The sequence below is a fragment of the Ciconia boyciana genome, chromosome 16 (genome assembly GCF_034638445.1).
Source record: "Ciconia boyciana chromosome 16, ASM3463844v1, whole genome shotgun sequence".
In the NCBI taxonomy this organism is placed as follows: Eukaryota; Metazoa; Chordata; class Aves; order Ciconiiformes; family Ciconiidae; genus Ciconia; species Ciconia boyciana.
This window is the reverse complement of record NC_132949.1, coordinates 13,849,618-13,869,291: the sequence shown is the minus strand read 5'-3', so window position 1 is coordinate 13,869,291 and position 19,674 is coordinate 13,849,618. Positions and strand designations below refer to the sequence as shown.

Below are 19,674 nucleotides of genomic sequence, written 5' to 3'. Positions count from 1 at the left end.
GAAAATAAGGGACAGAAGTTACTTGGAAGCCGAGAGCTGTCGGTTCTATGAAAACATCAGCTTAGGCAGACGTCTGTGGGCTTGTCTTCAACATACCTTGGCACTGTCCATGTGTCTTTCACCCAAACTACAGGCAAGGCTTAATGCGTTGGAACAATCCAGCTGAGACGGCTGACAGAGCACATGAGACTTTGCAGTTGTACGTGCCCACTGTGCCTCTGCTGTTCAGATCAGGGTCTGAATGAAGGAGAAAGTGTTTGACAATTTCCCTTCCCTTCCTCCCTCATCCCTTTCCCTTCTTCCCAAAAATATATTGTCTGTTTAGCCTGCAGGTAGGCCAAAACCGAGGTACAGGTATGTGAGGAAGGAATGGAGGGGTACACCCATCCGTTTTCTTCTTTTCTCTTGCCTGACGCAATGCCACGTGCAGCCTGTTGTGCAAGAGGTGACAAGGCTGACCTTCAAGGTGATGTGTTGAGGAGGTGTGTTGGTGTCACGCAGCGTGCGAGAAATGGGCCCTGAGGGGCAGTCCTTCCAGCACGTGGCCCCAGGCAGGGCTCAGCGTTTTGTCCGCTGCAGAGAAACTAGGACCAGGTGGTGGCAGCAGCTGAGGGAATCTAGGGTAAGAGAGATGGCACAACTTAGGGGCACTATCGATGTGTCGTAACAGTGCTCTGTGTGCCGAAAATCGTCTCAGACAAGGAACTGGCAGCTCTTCATGGTGCAGTGTACTGACTTCTGCTAACTTACTGAGAGACTGATGTGTAGGCTTTGTGACTGCCAGGATCACAAACAAAAGTAGGGAAAGGAAAAAGGAAAGGGATCACCCTCTCTTGCCCCTCACATGGGAAGTAAGCTGTGCTGAAAGGACAATGGGAGAAGCATTAAGAGTATGCGAGGGCAGGAGCAAGGCAAGGAGCTGCTGGAGACGGAAGAGAGCACAGGCTGGACTATCAGTAGTCTCCACAGGAATGGCCAGCCTCTAAGTTTGCGGGTCCTCAGTCCAGAGTTTGCATGAGCTTCTCCCTTCCCCCAGCCAGGAAAAGTAAGAAAACTTGTTCTGCAACACAATATCCCAAGCTTGATCAGAAAAAAAAAAATACAAAGAAGGCACTGCTCATAGTGTGTATGCAAAGGAATCTACGGTCTTTATTCTCTAGACATTGAGGTGGGTACAAAGACTCATTGCAGAAGAAAGTGACCAAGAGGTTCACATTTTGTGCATCCCTCAGGTCACTTTGCTGCTTCGTGACAGCCTCACTCTTCCTCTCCTATCTTTTTGCTGTGAAACTCGCGGCTCTTCACTCGGAGCTTGTTGACCTGCGACTCTGCAATGTCAGCCCGCTCCTCGGCTTCCTCCAGCTCGTGCTGGATCTTGCGGAACTTGGAGAGGTTGACATTGGACAGCTCCTCCTGTGTGGGGAGAGGGAGGCGGTGGTGAGGAGCCCAGGGCAGGGCTTTCACGCCTCCTGCGCCTCGGCCTTGCAGGGCTGTAGCTGTTTCCCAGAGGAAAGCACAGACCTCCTATCTCCCACCTACCACCGATGACCCAGAAGCCTCACACAGACCTCCTCATCATCCCTTGTTTAGAGTATCCCATCCAAACCAACTAAAACAGCTTTTGAATTGTTATCGCAGATCTGCCCTCTGGAATGTGCAAAGCGGGATGGACAGCACAGCAGTCCCTGTTTTTAGCTGTTGAGAAAAAGCTGTTTGGGCTGCAGTTTGTTATTCTTTACACTCAAAGGTTAGGGCTAAGAAAGAGCAGCAGCACCAAGAAAGAACATGTATACTCCCCAAAGGTGAGTTTCTATGGTATCCTCAGGGAGGAAGTTCCTGCCCCCTCCTGCCAATCCCCACTAGGTGAGTATAGCTTCTCCTTCTTTCTCCATGTCTGCTGTGACAGCACTGTCAGGTAACTGCCCATCTCCTCCTTCTTCCGTAGCCATACAACACCACCCACAATCCACCCTCCTCTTCCAGCCACTGTCTGCAGTCACATATCTCATCACTTTGCCTTATGAAGAATGTTGCTTTGCAGAAGAAATTGAAACTTATTTCCAGTTCAGCACACGAGCTAATCATCACTGTCTCCTGTTCTGGCTCAGTGTCTGCACTCTCTGATACAAGCTGAAGAACTCTGAGGAGATGAGTCAGTTAGAACCCAAGCACGTCCCTCTCACAAATCATTCACTCATCATAGGACAGCAAAACCTGTCTATACTGGCCTATGCAGGAAGGAACCTGACTCAAAAATTTATCAGCTGAGAGGCTGCTTGTGAGCCATGTCTGTCAGTCTGTCCTCCTGTATAAAAAAGATTGCACGACATCCCTTAGTTTATTCCTGACAGGAGTGTGGCCAAAAGAAAGCAATGTCAACCATACTCTCAGGATTATGTTCCTAGAACCGTTAAATTTCTCATGGGGAACCACTCCTTGCAAGCTTTGCAAGGATGATTTTCTTGTAGGCACACACTAAACTATTCCCAGATGACTGACCTTTCTTTCCCTGCACTTGAAGTCCAGCATTGTTCACCACTTTCTGTGCTTTCCCAAAAACTCATTCATTTCCCATATGATTTCTGTTCCTCCTCAGAAAGTGATGTTTGTTTACCACTACAAGCAATACTCACAGCCTCCTCAGCTTGTCTCTTGTAGGATTTCACCTTCATTTGCAGCTTGTCCACCAGATCCTGCAGCCTGAGAATATTCTTCCGGTCTTCCTCAGACTAAAACAGTTGGCAAACAGGAAACAGAATGAATTATTGGTTTCCCTCCATGTCAGTTAACAATTCCCCTTGGCAATCAAGTGCAAAAATTTTTGTGAGTAAAAAAAATATTTTTACTTCCTGCGAGGGGGTGTGTCAACCCAAGGAGGCCTCCTGCTTACCTGGTAGGTCAGCTCCTTCACCCTCCTCTCGTACTTGCGCACACCCTTCACGGCTTCAGCGCTGCGCTTCTGCTCAGCATCAACCTCCCCTTCCAGCTCCCGCACCTGCAATGAGAAGCCCATCTTTGGAGCTTCCCTGGGGGAAGCTTACGTGACATGCTTGCAGGGGCACAAATACCAGCCCTACGCACTCTGGCCTCCAGCTTCTGGATTTGCTTCTTGCCTCCCTTCAGTGCCAACTGCTCGGCTTCATCCAGACGGTGCTGCAGGTCCTTCACCGTCTGGTCCAGGTTCTTCTTCATCCTCTCCAGGTGGGCGCTGGTGTCCTGCTCCTTCTTCAGCTCTTCTGCCATCATGGCTGCCTGAGGAGAGCAAAGGGTCAAAGCCATTTTGGGGCTGGAGACAGTTTTGGGGGGAGAATACATCCACCCTGAGCAGTGAAAGGAGCCCCCAACTCACATCTGTGATGGCCTTCTTGGCCTTCTCTTCAGCATTGCGGGCTTCCTGGATCGTATCCTCCATTTCACCCTGAATTTGGGCAATGTCTGTTTCCAGCTTCTTCTTGGTGTTGATCAGGCTGGTGTTCTGCACAAAGAGAGATTGCAAGACTTGTATTCTGAGGCCTGCAATACCAAGCTTACAGCCTGAGCCAAGTCTTTACTCTTCAAGCTTGCAATTCAAAATCTGGAATTCTTTTTAAAATGGTTGTTTACAAAACGTCAGTGGTGGGCTCAGGTGCTGGGCGCTGAGCATGGCTTTCCTTGAGGATAACAGTAGAGGCCATTCTAGTACTCCCTATCCTCTGGTATATAGCAGCCCTCTGTGTTTGTTAAGTGTCAACACAACTGATTTTGCACCACCCCCTTACCTGGGTGTGGAGGAGCTGCACACGTTCAGTGGCATCCAGAAGCTCCTGCTCAGCCAGTTTCCTTGACCGCTCCGTCTGCTCCAGGGCTGCCCGTAGCTCCTCAACTTCAGCCTGCAGCAGGTTTGCTCTGCGCTCCACCATGGCCACCTGCTCCTTCAGGTCTTCCTGTGTCCTGAGAGCATCGTCCAAGTGTATCTGGGTATCCTGTAAAAGAGACAAGAGAAATTGCAAGGCAAAAGTGTGTGCTTTAGTGCCAAAAATGCCAGGGATGTCATTTCTCTTTCTGTAGCTTTGCTAAACGGACCTTGAGCACTGCCTGTGTGTTTCTCAGGTTCTTTTGTGCCTCTGCAGCCACACGGTTGGCATGGCTCAGCTGGATCTCCATTTCATTCAGGTCTCCCTCCATCTTCTTCTTCAGCCGCAGGGCTTCATTCCTGCTCCTGATCTCAGCGTCCAGGCTGCTCTGCAAGGACTCGATGACTCGGAGGTGGTTTCTCTTCATCTGGTCGATTTCCTCATCTTTCTCTGCTATCTTCCTGTCAATCTCAGACTTCACCTGGTTGAGCTCAAGCTGGAGGCGCAGGATCTTCCCTTCTTCATGTTCTAGGGAGGCCTGCACAATTGGACACAAACATTTTTGGGACATGTTTTAGTGGGCATGGAGGTGTTGGGGTGACGGTTGGACTAGATGATTTTAGAGGTCTTTTCCGACCTTAATGATTCTATGATTCTATGATTTGTAACATCGATAAAGCTACTGCTTGCTTTCTAGGTAGTTACAGAATATTTCAGGAAATCTCAGCTGGCTGCACTCCCCAGCCAGAACAGAGGGGGACCAAGCAGTTGTTAGCCATATTTCCACATTGCTTACATTTTTAGTGCAGACACCAGCAATTATGGGCATATACCTCAGCTTCCTCCAAGGCAGCCTGGATTTCAGATTTCTCCTGCTCAATCTGCTTCTTGATTTTCTCCAGCTCATGAATCGCCTTTCCTCCCTCGGCAATCTGCTCCGTGAGGTCGGAAATCTCCTCTGTGGGAACAAAGACCAATGGCGTGGTCAGGCACAGAGCAGAATGGGAAGGGCCCTGCCACAACAAGGTAAAAGGCACCTTTGCCGACCTGCAGGCACAGACTCATGTGGAGTGGTGCATAGTGGGGGATAGCAAGAAAGCCCTGCCAGGAGCAGAGGGCCAGGGACTTACGCTGCAAGTTCTTGTTCTCACGCTTCAGCGTTTCCAGGTGGTCCAAGGACTCCTCATAGGCATTCTTCATCTTAAACAGCTCCGTGCTGAGAGAGCGAGACTCCTTCTGGGAGGCTTCCAGCTCAGCCTGTGTTTCCTCATACTTCTGCTTCCATTCTGACAGGATCTGCAGAGGAACCGGGTGTGAGTATGGACATGGCAATCAGGAAGGAATGCTCTGCCCAGGAGCCCCAGGTCTGGAGCCCAAAAGACCTTGTCAAAGTTCTTCTGCTTCTTATCCAGAGCTGCGCAGGCAGCATTTGATCGCTCCACATCAATCATCAGGTCCTCCACTTCATTCTGCAGCCTCTGCTTTGTCTTTTCCAGGGAAGCACATTTGGCATTGACAGCTTCAACATGTTCCTCTGCCTCCTGCAGGCGCTGGGCCAGCTTCTTCCTGGGAGATGTAAGCACAGCTCACAGTTAGTGCAGAGGAACCAGTGTGCTTTCTACAAGAGCATGCTTAATCATTTTGAAGTCTGCAGCCACACAGAGTGAAGGGCTTAATTTATGCTGTTCCTAGCCTTTGTTTTCACTTTTGTCTAAACCTATAGGATAAAGATTCCCACTTTCTGTTACCCTTTCCTAAAGCAAATCCATGACTTATTCCTCAGAATATCTTAATGTGTCTATTCCAATGTTGCCTTTGAATTTTCAGTCCCCCCTGGCTTCTTCACATCCTTTCACCACATACTTGGCTTCCTCCAGCTCCTCCGTGCGCTGAATAGCGTCCGTCTCATATTTGGTTCTCCACTGGGCCACTTCGCTGTTGGCCTTGGACAGGGCACGCTGCAGCTCCCCTTTGGCTTCCTGCTCCTCCTCATATTGTTCCCGGAGCAAGTCACAGTCATGGCGAGCGGACTGCAAGCCATGGGCCAGGGCATTCTTGGCCTGGGGAGATATGGGATTGGGACAATGAATTGCCTGTGAGACAATAGAATGTTAACTTAGGGAAAGTTGTTGAAAACTCTTTGAATCTGACAAAGTCAGCCCACGGAAAAAAGGTACATTGATTCCATATTCTGAGCAGCTTCTTATCACTTCATTCATCAGAATCTAGAATGTTACCTTAGGAGAGATGATGGGTAAACTCTAAATGACAACTATAAAGCTGGGAATTGTTGAATCCTTTTAAATGTGTTCTAAAGTTTCAGCTTCCATTATGGAAAAGTAGAATAAGAAACATAGTTTTTTAGATATATTTCAACCTTTTTTAATATGCTATCATTAATCCAAATAAAGACCTAAAGTTGTCCTTCCCTGTCTCAGTATCCAGGCTGGAGGCAATGCCCTCTGCAACTTTTCTTCCCACACTACAGAGGAAGGTGGCAAAATTGTCCATCTAGTTTGAGAGCTCCCAAATTAAAATGACATGGCTAACATATTCTGATGTTATGTGAGAGTAGGAAATTTCCTGAAAGACAATGGAATCTGAATCTGAGTCAAACCCCCTACAGGAAGTACCTTTACCTTTATTTCTTCCTCTAAATGTCTCTTTAGTTCCTCGATCTGTTGAGTAAATGCCTGTTTGCCTCTGGATAGCTGAGATATCAAAGCATCTTTTTCTTCCACCTGGCGTGAATATTCACCTGAGAAATTTTACAGATAGACTGTAACTTAAAAAGGAATACTAAACCAATATGTCCTTAAAGCACTGTATACCAGCTTACAGAGTATAGACCAATTTAAGTAAAACATCACTCTCTTTCTTGTCATCATCGGTTACAGGTTCTCCCATTCCAGAGGGGTGGGGGGTTTGTTACCTGCTTCTGTCTGCAGACGAGCCCTTTGAGTATTGAGGTCATTGATCATGCGTTGATGCTCCTCTTCTCTTGTCTTAATCTCACTTAGCTGGTCTTCCAGAGTGCGACACATTTTCTCCAGGTTTGCCTATATGTCAAATACATGTAAGGAAAGAGGACTATCACTAAATTCTAGCAGGTTGTTCTCATGATGAAAAACAACCCAACTGTGTGTGACAGCAAAATGTAATCAGAAGTTTCAAAATCATGTATCAGGCCATGTATCATAGGGCAGTAATCTGACAGAAACTGTACCTTGGCTTTGGAGACAGAATCCATGTTACTGGCCAAGTCGTCAATCTCCATCTTCAGCTCACTCTTCTCCTTCTCCAGCTTCTGCTTCACTCGTTGCAGGTTGTCGATCTGCTCCCCAAGCTCAGCTGTGCTGTCTGCGTGCTTCTTCCGCAGGGCGGCAGCCGTGGCTTCGTGCTGCAGTGTGGCCTCTTCGAGGTCACGACGCATCTTCTGGAATTCTGCCTCACGCTTCTTGTTCATCTCAATCTGAGCTGTGGTAGCCCCTCCTGCTTCTTCCAGGCGCTCGCTGATCTCCTCTAGCTCCCTCGAGAGGTCAGCCCGATGCTTCTCTGCTTTTGCCCGAGAGGTTCGCTCTGCCTCAATTTCCTCCTCCAGTTCCTCGATACGAGCCTGTGGAACATTAGGGACCCTTCACACCCATGCCCTCCTCCTACCTCATGTCTTTCTGAAGGGCAGAAGAGAAGGAAGAGAGACTTGCCTGCAGCTCCTTGATCTTCTTCTGTAATTGCATGCCCAGGGCTTGCTCATCCTCGATTTTGCTCTGGATCTGGCTGATTTCAAAGTCTTTCCTTTGCACAAAGCAAACCGTGTTAGAGCGCAAAGAAAAAAGACAAGTACACCAGCCCAGCACTCAGGTGTCCCACAGCCACACTTACTTCTTCAGTTTCTCATCCAGCTGCTGCTTATCGTTTTCCAAATCCATTATGCTGTCATGGGCCAGCTTCAGGTCTCCTTCGAGTTTCCGCTTAGCTCTCTCAAGGTCCATGCGCAGCTTCTTCTCTTGTTCCAGGGACCCTTCCAGCTAAAAAGAACAAGACCATCAGTGCTCTACCAGCCAGGTCTGACTCCATCCCTTTCCTTTTCTTGCTGTATGCCTCTGTGCTTACATCATCCACTTGCTGCTCCAGCTTGGTTTTAGCTTTGGTCAGAGTATTGACTTTGTCCTCTTCTGCCTGCAGGTCATCCAGTGTCTGCTGATGGGCCTCTTGGAGGGCTTTCTTCTCTTTTGTCAGCTTGGCAATGGTCTCGTCCAGGGCTGCCATCTCCTCTGTGAGGTTTTTTACCTTTGAGAAGAAGGGAGCAAGTGCAGATAAAAAATGTTGTTTAAAACTTGATACTGTATAACAAAACAGAGGTCTCTTCTGGAGTGAGAGTGACATCTTCTGCCTCATACCTTGTTTTCAGTGGCATGTTTTTCCTTCTCAACCTTGGCCAGCGTTAACTCAAGGTCATCAATATCTTTCTTCAGCTCTGAACATTCATCCTCCAGTTTCCTTTTCTTGGCTGTCAGCTCAGCATTAATTTCCTCCTCATCTTCGGCCCTTTCAGTCACTTCTTTAACTTTAGCTTCCAGCTGGATTTTGGTTTTGATGAGCTGGTCACATCTTTCCTCAGCATCAGCCAAGCTATCTGCTTCCTGGTGGGGAGATATATATTTTCTTGTTTGTTTTCTGAACTTTTCTATGTAAGTGTGTGTTAAAAAGTGGCCTGAAGTTGGCCTCTCCTCAAGCAACTTCAATCTTGCTTTTTTTTTTTCCTGGGATGCATTATACAGCTTCTCAAGCAATATGGATTCCTAAACTTTTTTCTCTCTCCTAAAAATGTCTCACATATGTGGTAGGTGTGAGAATTTCTCATTTACCTAGAGGAGAAAGGGCTTGGAGACATTTCTCTTCACAAACACGGTATTCAATATCTTTCCTTTTGTAACTGAATCCTTCTGAACCTATTATTGTGTTGGAGTAAGGGCTCTGGTAGCCTCAACAATAATTTAACAGAAAAGACATTACTCTCGCTCTAAATGTATTAATACTGCTGCTTCTGCAAGTGGGGTCTTACGCTTGTAAATCAGCTACCTGCATGTCATCCTTCCACACTGTGTCTGGAGTGGCATATGCTGGTTGCAGTTGATCACCACATCATCTTACTCTTTGGTGGGCTTTTGGTATAATGAATTTGGTTTGTCCCAAATGAATTTGAAAGCAAATATCTTATAAGAAAGCCCAATGGGATATTTATTTTTCTCTGTATACTAGGTAAAACAGGTAACAAGGGGATCGCATTTTCTGTGGGAATGTTCAAATAACTGTGTAATTAAGTAGTGTTCCATTTTTAGTTGGTAATTTAAATAATTTAATGAGTAGATTAAGATGACTTTGTAAGGTGACATTTGAATATCATACTTTTGTGTATATTTTTAAGCAATATTTTATTTTGTGAAGTGCTGTGTGTCTACAAGGTTCATAGGATTCTGGTGGTAAAATTATTAATATTTAAGATTGAGAGGTCTGTCTATGAATTTATCTTTACTAAAAGAATATTCCTTTCAACTAAAAGCAACAGTCCATGATTATTTCCAACTCCCCACTTCTGAGCTAAGATAATACCAGGTGTGCCACTCCTATAAGCTCCACCAAGAGTCAGTCTCTCCATATTGTCATGTTCTTTACAGTTTGATTCCTTAGAATTGTTGCAGTTAGCAAGCTACTTAAATAGAACATCCCTCCCAAGGATGGATACCTGGCTTTGTTAACATTGAAACGATTGTTTTTCCTCACCACTTTCTTTTTTTCTGATACAGTATATAGGTTGGGTCTCTGCAATCAACTGACAGAGAAGAGGGGAGCAGAGGGGGAGATGCTGTCCAAATGTTCTCTCACTCTGTTTACAGTTAATAAAACTTCTGTCTGACGTGTTCTAAATTGTGCCCCCCAGACTGGGGACCCCAACACAAGTACTTTATGGAAAGATGTCTTTTAGTGGGAAGGAATGCTCTTTTAATAAAGATAACTTCTTAGCCAGACCTCTAAATCTTAAATGTTAATGATTCTACCACGACAGGATGTTGTTTGTAGTGGAACTACCACAGAAAATCCAGATTAGAGATGCAAAAAACTACAATGTTCAAAAAGACCCGAAAATTTTGTTTCATTATAAATTTTGTTTATGACCTTGATTCATACCAGTTAAGTCTAGAGCATACAGAGCTCTTTTGTGTAATTAACAACTCAGGGAAGAAGAAACCTCCACTGGATGGTGTGACTTTTTCTCGGAAACAGGAACTCTATGTCTATATATTCTTAGACTAAGGAGACATTTGAAGCTGTATTTCCCAATTACTGAGTGAATGATTAACCACTAGTTATGAAGCAAAGGGTGGATGACTTTTCCTGCACCTGAATTCACAAGTACCGCTTTCAACTCTGGCTTGCATTTACACTCCAAAATGAATTCATTGTTCTACATCCTGGTGAGAAGGAGATACCCCCTGCAGGACTCACATGCTCAGAGGGAGTTGGGGCTTCAGGCAAAACTGCTCTGAGTATTTCATCTTGGCTAGCTATATCTGCCTTCTTCCTCTGAAAGCAAGAGCACTGACTCCCACTTGGAGCTCCCTGCCTCTTTGTAGTGGCTGTCAGAGGGCTCATCACGCCACTGCAGACAGTTGTTTCCTCAATTTCACATACACATGATGGATAATTCAACAAATATCTGACTTTTGGTCTTCTATACTCTGACCTTCTGCTTCATAAAGAACAGTCTGAATGTATAGACTCCTTTTCTGAGAGATAAATTAATGGTGATAAACTCACAGCCTGCACTTGGAGCTGCAGATCGTTTTTCTCCTGCAGCAAAGAAACCATTTTCTCCTCCAGCTCTTTCCTCTTTGCCTCAGACTTTGCAAGCTCTTCCTTGGTTTTCTCAAACTCTTGTTTCATGTTGGCCATCTCCTTCTCAGATTCTGCACTCTTCAGCAAGGGCTTGATCTTGAAGAACAGCTTCATCCAGGGCCAGTGCTTGACGTTCATGAATGCACGAATATTGTACTGGATGCAGAAGATGGACTCCCTGAAGCATAATTAAAATGTACATTGAATATTTTCTGTATGATGAGTGCCAACACTTTCCCCAAAGTACAGTGACTTTAAGTGAAGATGAGGAATGTCTACCTCCTCTCCACCATTCTCTGGTACTCCACTCTCATCAGGAAGCCCCTGCACCTGGCCTGTGTGCGAGTGATGAGCTGTGCCAGCTTCTCATCCCTCATCTCCTCCAGGAGTCCCAGCAGCCCAGCTTTGAAGAACACCTGGAGAAAGGGAACGTTGCCACGCATCACTGTCAGGTAGAGCAAAGCACAGGCACACAGTGAGTGAGTCAAGGAGGGTTTGTACCTTGGTGTGGCCAAATTTGTACTGCGTGTGGTCCACATCGATTGACCCAAGCAGCTTCTCAGAAGCCTTCTTGCTATCAATGAACTGTCCTTCTGGGATGGCACTGGCATTAAGCACCTTGTATCTGTGAAAAGAGAAGAGGAAGATAAGGCTGTTTTTTCCCAACCAACACACTCTAGCTACTGAACCCCACCAGCTCATATATAGCTATTTTTGACAACAGAGTCCAGCCTGAATGAACCTATATGAATGAACCAACATTGCTTTTAATGATGTTGAGAAGTGCAGTGCTCTTACCTCTGTTTGAAGTCAGCATAGAGAACTCTGCTGGGGAAACCTTTCCTGCAAATTCTGATGCCTTCCAGCACACCGTTACACCGCAGCTGGTGAAGTACCAGTTCATGCTCCATGGCACCTGCAAATTCAGAGGTTAAATGAATACCACAGTGTGCAGTGCAGAGGGGAATAGATTTATCAGAGGAAGCTCTCTTTCTGCTTAAGCATCTTACCAGGTGTTTTTGTTTCATTTGGGATGATGCAGCGGACAAAATGGGGGTGAGTGCTCCGTAGATTGGTCATCAGCTTGTTTAAGTTCTCCTAGAGGGACCAGTTAGTAATGTGAATTTCCTATGTCCAGTGTTTGATGCATCAAGCCCATGGCAATGACTTTATGACTTCTCAGAATTAGCTGGGTTTCAGAACACTTAGGTAAAGCCACAGAAACCAAATATTTCTTCTATTTGAAGATATTGAAACGCATTTTTAAAGACTGAAATACTACCATGTTGCTATTGATCCAGTGGAAACTAATATACAATTTCACACTTTAACACAAAGTAATTAACTTTTAGGTTTTTCATGTTCCACCTTCTAGTCAATCTACTTACATTAATAAGTTTGTTTATAAGGAGCTTCTCTATTCCCCAACATATCAACCTCACAGAAATGCAGCAATGCTAAAATTATAGTTCTAGTCTGGCCCAAAGACATAAAAATATAAAGATCTGAATAATAGCATCTCCAAATAAGCAAACAAAAAAAAGGATTAGATTTTCATGATCTTTAAAGACAGAATGCTTATTTTTGAACATGACATATTAGCAATATTGAAATTGATCCTGGAAAACCTGATTTTAATTGATCCTGGAAAACCACCATTACAGCAATGCAAAATAGCCCTTTCAAATTTAATATTAGCTTGCCTCCTTTCTTCATATTACAAAGAGATAAGAAATGTAGTACTGTACCCGGAAAAGAGCTGAGACAGTCTGGAAAGAAGAACCCTTCTTCTTGCCACCCTTTTTGCCACCACCACCAGCCTCTGCAAATGGAAGAAAAGAAAAAAAGTATTAAAATATGGCTGTTGCATATTGGAGACTACAGAACACGAAACAACTTGAAATGTTTAGTGTTTACTGCTTTAATTCTATGTCAACTTTGACCCACACTGAAATTACAATTTTCACAGAGCTGACCTGCATCTGCTCCACCATAGCTGGCAAAGAGTAAAGCCAGTGTCTTCACAGATGATTTCTGATACAGCCCAATGACAGTTTCGTTCAAGGGATCCTTGTTCTTCTCAAGCCAGCCAGAGATGTTGTAGTCCACTGTACCAGCATAGTGCACCAGAGAGAAGTGGGCCTCAGCCTTGCCTTTGGCAGGCTTGGGCTTCTGGAAGTTACTGGACTTGCCCAGATGTTGGTCATAGAGCTTGTTCTTGAAAGAGGTGTCAGTTGCCTTGGGGAACATGCACTCCTCTTCCAGGATGGAGAAGATGCCCATGGGCTGGAAGACATTACAAGAGGGAGAAACAGATTAGAAAGGAGACATCCCTTGGTTGGAAAGTTCCTGGAGTCAGATGAGAAAGCTGTTCCTGTGCATTCCATGCCAATAAGTCAGAGAAAATTAACTAAGACTCAACTTTTTTCAGTGTTGCTGTTTCATTTGAACTTATTTAAATGCCTTTGTTGATGAAAAAATTACAAATACGACATTGCAAAATACTATCCTCTCCATAAAACTTCTTTACTGATAGGTACGTACAGCACATGACAGTCTTTTATATAACTTCATTTTGTAATCTGGAAATGAATACTCTCACCAAAAGTCCTGATATCTGAGTATGATCTCCAAAAACACTTCCACCCTGTTGCCACAGGGTATATATTTGAAAAAGCCAGAGTATTCTCACATGCTTCTTAAGTATGTCTCTTGGCAAGTATGGAAGATCCAACATATAATACACTTGAACAGGAAGGATACCTTCTCAATGAGCTCAATACAGGCAGCCAGGTCCATCCCAAAGTCAATGAATGTCCATTCAATTCCTTCCTTCTTGTACTCTTCCTGCTCCAGCACAAACATGTGGTGGTTGAAGAACTGTTGCAGTTTCTCATTGGTGAAGTTGATGCACAGCTGCTCAAAGCTGTTGAACTGTCAGACATAAAAAGACACGCAACATTTTCAAGGTTCAGCAATAATAGCAAAGTGTTTTCATGTGCAATCCTAATTCACCATGGGTGATACTTTAAATACAAGGCCTCTTCCTGTGCTGTTTTCCTATGCTATGTCTCTAGGATAGGCTTTGCATTTAGAAAAGAGAGAAGGTTTCAAATTCAGTGTAACTATGAAATTAGTTTTCTATTATTATTATTATTATTATTATTTTGCAGGATTAAAAAAGGTGATTCCAAAAGCCCTGCAAATAAATGTAGGAAGACACTAATTTCTGTTTAAAATATGTCTCAAAATTCCCTTTACTCTCAATTGTCCTTCTATGAAAATGCTAGTAAAACTGTTCCTTACATCAAAGATCTCAAAGCCAGCAATGTCCAGGACACCAATGAAGTACTGTCTGGGTTGCTTGGTATCCAGCTGTTGGTTGATACGAAAAACCATCCACAAGAACATCTTCTCATAGACAGCCTTTGCCAGAGCACCCACTGCATTGTTCACCTGAAGCAAGGAGAAATGTTTGGAGATTACTATACACAGCAAAGGAGAATCAATGGGAACCATCAAAGCATGTTCCAGGTTACCACATTTTTCCTACCTGCTGCACAGTTTGACCCTTGGTCACATATTCATTCCCCACCTTGACTCGGGGGTAGCACAGTGCCTTGAGCAGGTCAGCTGAGTTCAGACCCATCAGGTAGGCAGCCTTGTCAGCCACTAAACACCAGAAAAGAGTGAGAGAGAAATATTGGAAAATTCCTGAAATTTGGTCCTTGAGGGACTGTCTCAAAAGTAACAGCAGTGTTCACTGTTACAGAGTTGCACAAAAATATGCGAGTCAAAGCTACAAAGCTAATTTCTCAGTTGTCTTCAGAATTCAGAGTCTACAACACTTTCTGAGCTTCAGTTTCTACAAATGTTCTTCAGGAGAACTCATTGCTTTCATCCTTTTTCAGGCATGACCATGGGACTTCACACTTTCTTTCTAGTCGTATAGCAAGAGGATTCATCACTCAGAGAGCTGGAGGCATGGATTGTACTTCCTGCTGTGACAGAGACTAATCAAATACACATCTCACATCAGAGTTCCCCCCAATAGGTGAGGGTGAATAGGAGCATGGTCTCCCATCCTGTTAGGGCTGAACCACTTCACTACTCCACAATACAGCAGAGATTGCAAGGTGTATTCCAACAAAAGTATGACTAACAATGTTACAGGAATTTACATCCATGCCTCCTGGCTTCCTGGCAATGTATATCAGATCTCTTATTTATTAAGTAGTCACAGAATAAAATTATAGGTATCATTAGATCAGATACATGTCTCAACTGTCACCTAGCCATTGAACAATATTTTTTTAGTTTACCCTTTTGCATATTTAAAGTCTGAAATCTGCCTAAGTCCTTCTTTTGCTGACAAAGACAATCTCTTTCGGAAAGTTTGCCTAATCTGCTGATACCTTCTGTGCCATCTGGCTCTGCCTGCTCCTCTCGTTGTTTCTGCTTAAACTTCAAGTTCCCGTAGTGCATGACAGCCCCTGTCAGCTTGTAGATGGCAGTCTTTTCCTCAGCAGTGAATCCCAGGATGTCAATGGCACTCTGCCAACAGAAACAGTAAAGTAAATATATACGTACCAGGGCTCCTATCCACCAGATGACATGTTTGGTAAGTTACTTACATCTGTAGCCATCAGTTCCTCCTGGTCATTAATGCTGGGAACACTGATCTCACCTTGACTCACAAAGTGGAAATCGTAAGGGTTGGTGGTAATGAGGAGCATGTCTGAAAGCAATAAAAGGGAAAAAACAAGCTTACTTTGGCTTTCCAGATGACACAATGAGCTATTGCTCAGTGATCTTCCTTCAAAAAGTTAGTGATCTTCCTTCAAAAACTTAGTGATCTTCCTACCAATTAGCTCTGGCTTCTTGTTGGAGGTGATCTGATAAAATATGTGGTAGCTTCTTTCTGCCTTGAGCTGGAAAGTGACTCTGGACTTCTCCAGCAGATCTGGCAAGGACGATAGGACGGAGTTAGCACAAGAACTGGGGAGGGTTAGAAGGAATGGGATCAGGCCAGGAGAGTCTCTTACAAGTTTCAATGTCGGCAGAAGCCAGTTTGCCTGTGGCCCCAAAGTGGATTCTGATGAATTTGCCCTGTTAAGGGGAAAAAGAAGCATTTCAGCCTAGATGCATTTCATTGCCGTCTCCTTATGTGAGAATACCACTAGCCCATCACTACTGTTATAATGAGGAGGGATTTTGTCTAAAGCAACAACTTACAAAGCGTGAGGAGTTGTCATTCCTCACAGTTTTGGCGTTTCCAAAGGCTTCCAGCAGTGGGTTAGCGCTGATGATTTGATCCTCAAGCGTTCCCTGCAGGACGATAATTATTCAGTTACAGTGTTTAGTTGCCGTGGCAATTACATGTCGAGCGTTCAGTCTGTTCTTCCTGACTCACCTGCATTTTGCCTGACTGCTGCTCCTCCTTCTTCTTCTCCCCACTCGCTGCAATTGTTGCAAAGTACTGGATGACACGCTTTGTGTTCACAGTCTTCCCTGCACCAGATTCTCCGCTGTCAAACCAAAGAGAGAGACAGAGAGCGTGTGGTCAGGCAGGAGGTCCCCTGGCATCGGGCAGCCCCACAGGGACCTGAGTAGGGAGTGTACATACGTGATCAGGATTGACTGGTTCTCACGATCTGTGGAAAGACAGAGATAAGAAAGCTTTTCTTAGTGCTCATGAATAACAGAGAACTCAAAAACTAGGAGAAAAATATGAACTGAAGCTTCCAGAAGATGCAGGGACAGAAAACGGTGAAAAGCCCTGAGAATTCTCATGGGTACTTTTGCTGCTCCCTTCAGTACTTCAGGTATTATCAACTGGATCAGTAAAGACATCACTTCAGAGTAGCTTTTGTAGTCTTATGCCTTTCAAGATATTGTCTTCTCATCAGGCTTCTTATTTCTCTATTATTAGGTAAGTACACATAACAAAAATATTGAGGTTTGGCTTTGACAGCATGAAGCTAAAATTTTCCTGAGTAATCTTATGGAAATTTGGGGGTGTCATGAACAACAGAAACGTCTGACCAACCTCTTTCACTATTTTTCATCTCTTTTTTTTTTGAACCCCTAAATATACAGAAGTTATGTGTTCTGAGATCATACATAGTCAAGGTTAATTTTTCATTTTTCTATTCTGGATCTATTTCCCAGCTTGTAACAAAAGAACAGGAAAAGAAAATCTAAAATCCTGCACATCTTTGATTTTAATGCACACATAGGGAAGAGAAAATAAGAGGTGGAAGGAAGAGGAAAAATCAGAAAGAACTTTTTTAAATCCATTCAATTTAAATGCTAAAAGCTTTATTTTTTCCTTGACAATGTTTTCTGAGGTTTACTTTTCACTGTAAGGTGTAATTGATTTACAGTTGCATAGATCAGTGTAGGGGTTACATAGATCATTAAAGGCTGTATGTACTTTAGACCACCTAGTCGTCTTTTCCATCATGAATGCCATTTGCATAATAATCAAGTGTAGTTTACGTACCTGTTCAATGCAGAGATATTCTGTTTTACTTGTTTACTTTGTTTTACACTGATGCTTGCAAATTTGAATTAATTATATACACATCATTTATATGGTATGTGTGTTATTAGTGTACTCTGTACTTTCCAGCTGAGACTAGTTTAGTGATTAAGATACATAAATCTATGCATATAGGTAAGATCCCATTACAGTCAGTAAAGTCTACAGAAAATAGGTGTCTTCTTTTCAGTGAATTTACTCCTTCTAGATTATTTTCATTAAGTCCAGGTCTTTATTTATTCTAATGGGAACACAGAGACTCAGCTCACACAAACCATTACAGTTAATTCCATTAACTTCACACACACAATAATTTAAGAGTTGCACCATATTTCCAGAGAATACCCTACATTTCCCTCTACAGATAGCTCATTGCAAGAGCAGTTCAAAGGAAGTCAAGCAACTCACCAGTCAGCATGAACTGATAGGCATTGTCAGAGATGGAGAAGATGTGTGGAGGGGCCTCCTGGCGCTTCTTGCCTCGGTAGGCCAACACCACCTCTGGGTTGTACACCGGCAGCCACTTGTAGGGGTTGACAGTGACGCAGAAGAGACCCGAGTAGGTCTGCGAGGAAGGGAGACAGCACGTTGGCTTCCACTTAGCCTGGCAGAGCAGTTCCTCCTAGCTGCCCAAAGGAAGACTGCTGCTGGTACTTACGTAGATCATCCAGGCTGCATAACGCTCTTTGAGGTTGTACAGCACAGCGGGTTCGTGGAGGTGGGTCATCATGGCCATGTCCTCGATTTTATCGTACTTGGGAGGGTTCATGGGGAAGACCTGATCTTCCTTCACAGTCAGGGTCTGCCAAGGAAACAAAAGATCCATGCATGTCAGCTAAGAGCTCACAGTGGGAATCAAATGGTGTCCTTCAGCCTTGTTTTTCACTCACTTCTCCTGCTTCAGACTTGACGGTGACCTTCCCTGATTCTTTGCTCTGGATTGTCCCTTTCACAAAGGATTCTTTAGGATGAGCCACAAAGACTGATGTCTTGGCATCAAAAGGCTTGTTCTGGGCCGCAATTCTTTCCTTCTCTGATTTTCGGAGATAGGGAGCTGCCTCCCCAAAGACGGCCATCTCAGAGTCTCCAGAGGCCATGTCTGCACTTTATTGAAAGCACGTCAGCAGAGGTGTCTGGTGGGGAAAAAAAGGTTGTGGATGAGAAGAATAATATAATCTATATCAGTGAGAAAACTCCTTGCTCTTTAGCTAATACATTGCTAGCTAGTCTCCCAGAAAATCTCTTATAACCAACCACTGAAATCCACTTTGATTTGATCTTAAAAGTACCCAAGTCCCACTCAAGAGTGAGACTTAGTCTTCTAAAACACATAGGCCTCGTAACAGTAGATTGAACATCTTCTGAATATTGACTACAGTTTCGTAACTCACCTTGATGAATTCTGACCAGATTTGAGGTATTCACATAAAAGAATTTACAGCCAGAGAAAATCACTCTCTGTTCTGGTCCTTAATTATGACTGATGCATCTTCAAGAGAGTACTTTTTTGTTAAAAGTATTACCTCGTGTGCTAAAAATGAAAAATTACTTCACTTTTTAGATCTTCCCTATTTTCAACAGTCTAGCCTAAGAAAAAGTCAGCAGAAATATAAGAGGATTTACGAAGAGAACTCATGCAGCTGTATAAAAGCCCTATCTTAGAGTGGTGTCTAGGAATGAATTATTCAGGGTGTTACCTTTGGAGAAATGCTTGTATCCTGGACACTCACCAACCCTGTAAAATAGGAATGGCAGTTGTTTTTTATTGCTGCACGGGATTCCAGAGACAATTTGTAGATTGAAGATACAGACATGCATTGAAATTATATTGAAAATTTTTGTTTACAGGGGCACTCCCTCATGGAAATGGCTGCCAGAGGCAGGAGAAATGGAATGGGATATTGCAAGGACATTGTCCTCTTTCTTCAAGCTCACAAAATTCATGCACTTACCTTGAAGCCTTCCGTGGAGACAGGCCAGACTTGTCCCTGGGAGATTTTATAGTGTCTCATCTGCAGATGCTGCGGATGCTCCCCCTTTCTTCGGTCAAAACATTTCTGGCAAACCTTCTTTGGCAAAGCATTGTCTGGCAAACTAAGGGCATAATTGTCATTTGATTTGAATGATATAATTAGAACATTTTTATATCTTACTGACTATGTGAATACATCTATAAATAATTTGTCAAGAGTGTTAAGGAGAGAATCTAGACTACTCAAGGCACTTAGAGAACTTGGATGCAGGGACTTATGGTTCCTGTTGCTGGCTTTCTCAGTGATTTGCTGCTTGACCCATGGTAGTTTCCCTGGTATGTTTATACCACAACTTTTCAGTCATGCAATGGGGGTGATAACATCTATGATGCTTTAGGAACACATGCATTGAGAGGAACAGGAATAT

The 19,674-nt window shown here is 43.9% G+C and overlaps 1 protein-coding gene across 1 annotated transcript; it reads right to left on the bottom strand.

Annotated features, from left to right (window-relative positions):
- Nucleotides 1-1,130: 1,130 nt before the first annotated feature.
- LOC140660589 (myosin heavy chain, skeletal muscle, adult-like) lies at nt 1,131-18,371 on the bottom strand. The gene is made up of 38 exons (XM_072881569.1): nt 18,165-18,371; nt 17,933-18,076; nt 17,683-17,839; nt 16,357-16,384; nt 16,144-16,258; nt 15,966-16,058; nt 15,776-15,839; nt 15,595-15,693; nt 15,365-15,468; nt 15,146-15,284; nt 14,284-14,402; nt 14,037-14,186; nt 13,494-13,664; nt 12,707-13,016; nt 12,479-12,552; nt 11,741-11,828; nt 11,529-11,646; nt 11,232-11,355; nt 11,010-11,146; nt 10,653-10,908; nt 8,234-8,476; nt 7,947-8,123; nt 7,716-7,861; nt 7,538-7,628; nt 7,060-7,449; nt 6,766-6,892; nt 6,473-6,591; nt 5,697-5,893; nt 5,216-5,399; nt 4,964-5,129; nt 4,667-4,791; nt 4,063-4,371; nt 3,759-3,962; nt 3,350-3,475; nt 3,082-3,252; nt 2,891-2,995; nt 2,634-2,729; nt 1,131-1,413 (listed from the first exon to the last, which is right to left on the bottom strand). Exons 1-38 carry the CDS (start codon nt 18,369-18,371, stop codon nt 1,258-1,260), a joined length of 5,829 nt encoding a protein of 1,942 aa, XP_072737670.1. The 3' UTR covers nt 1,131-1,257.
- Between the last annotated feature and the right edge of the window lie 1,303 nt (nt 18,372-19,674).

Excerpts from the sequence above, each read along its gene's own strand:
- LOC140660589 (XM_072881569.1), bottom strand. The coding sequence starts at position 18,371 with ATGGCCTCTGGAGACTCTGAGATGGCCGTCTTTGGGGAGGCAGCTCCC. Across the intron at positions 17,840-17,932 it reads ATGCAGCCTGGATGATCTAC|ACCTACTCGGGTCTCTTCTG; the intron begins GTAAGTACCAGC and ends CCTTCCTCGCAG. Across the intron at positions 1,414-2,633 it reads AGAGACAAGCTGAGGAGGCT|GAGGAGCTGTCCAATGTCAA; the intron begins GTGAGTATTGCT and ends CTCCCCACACAG.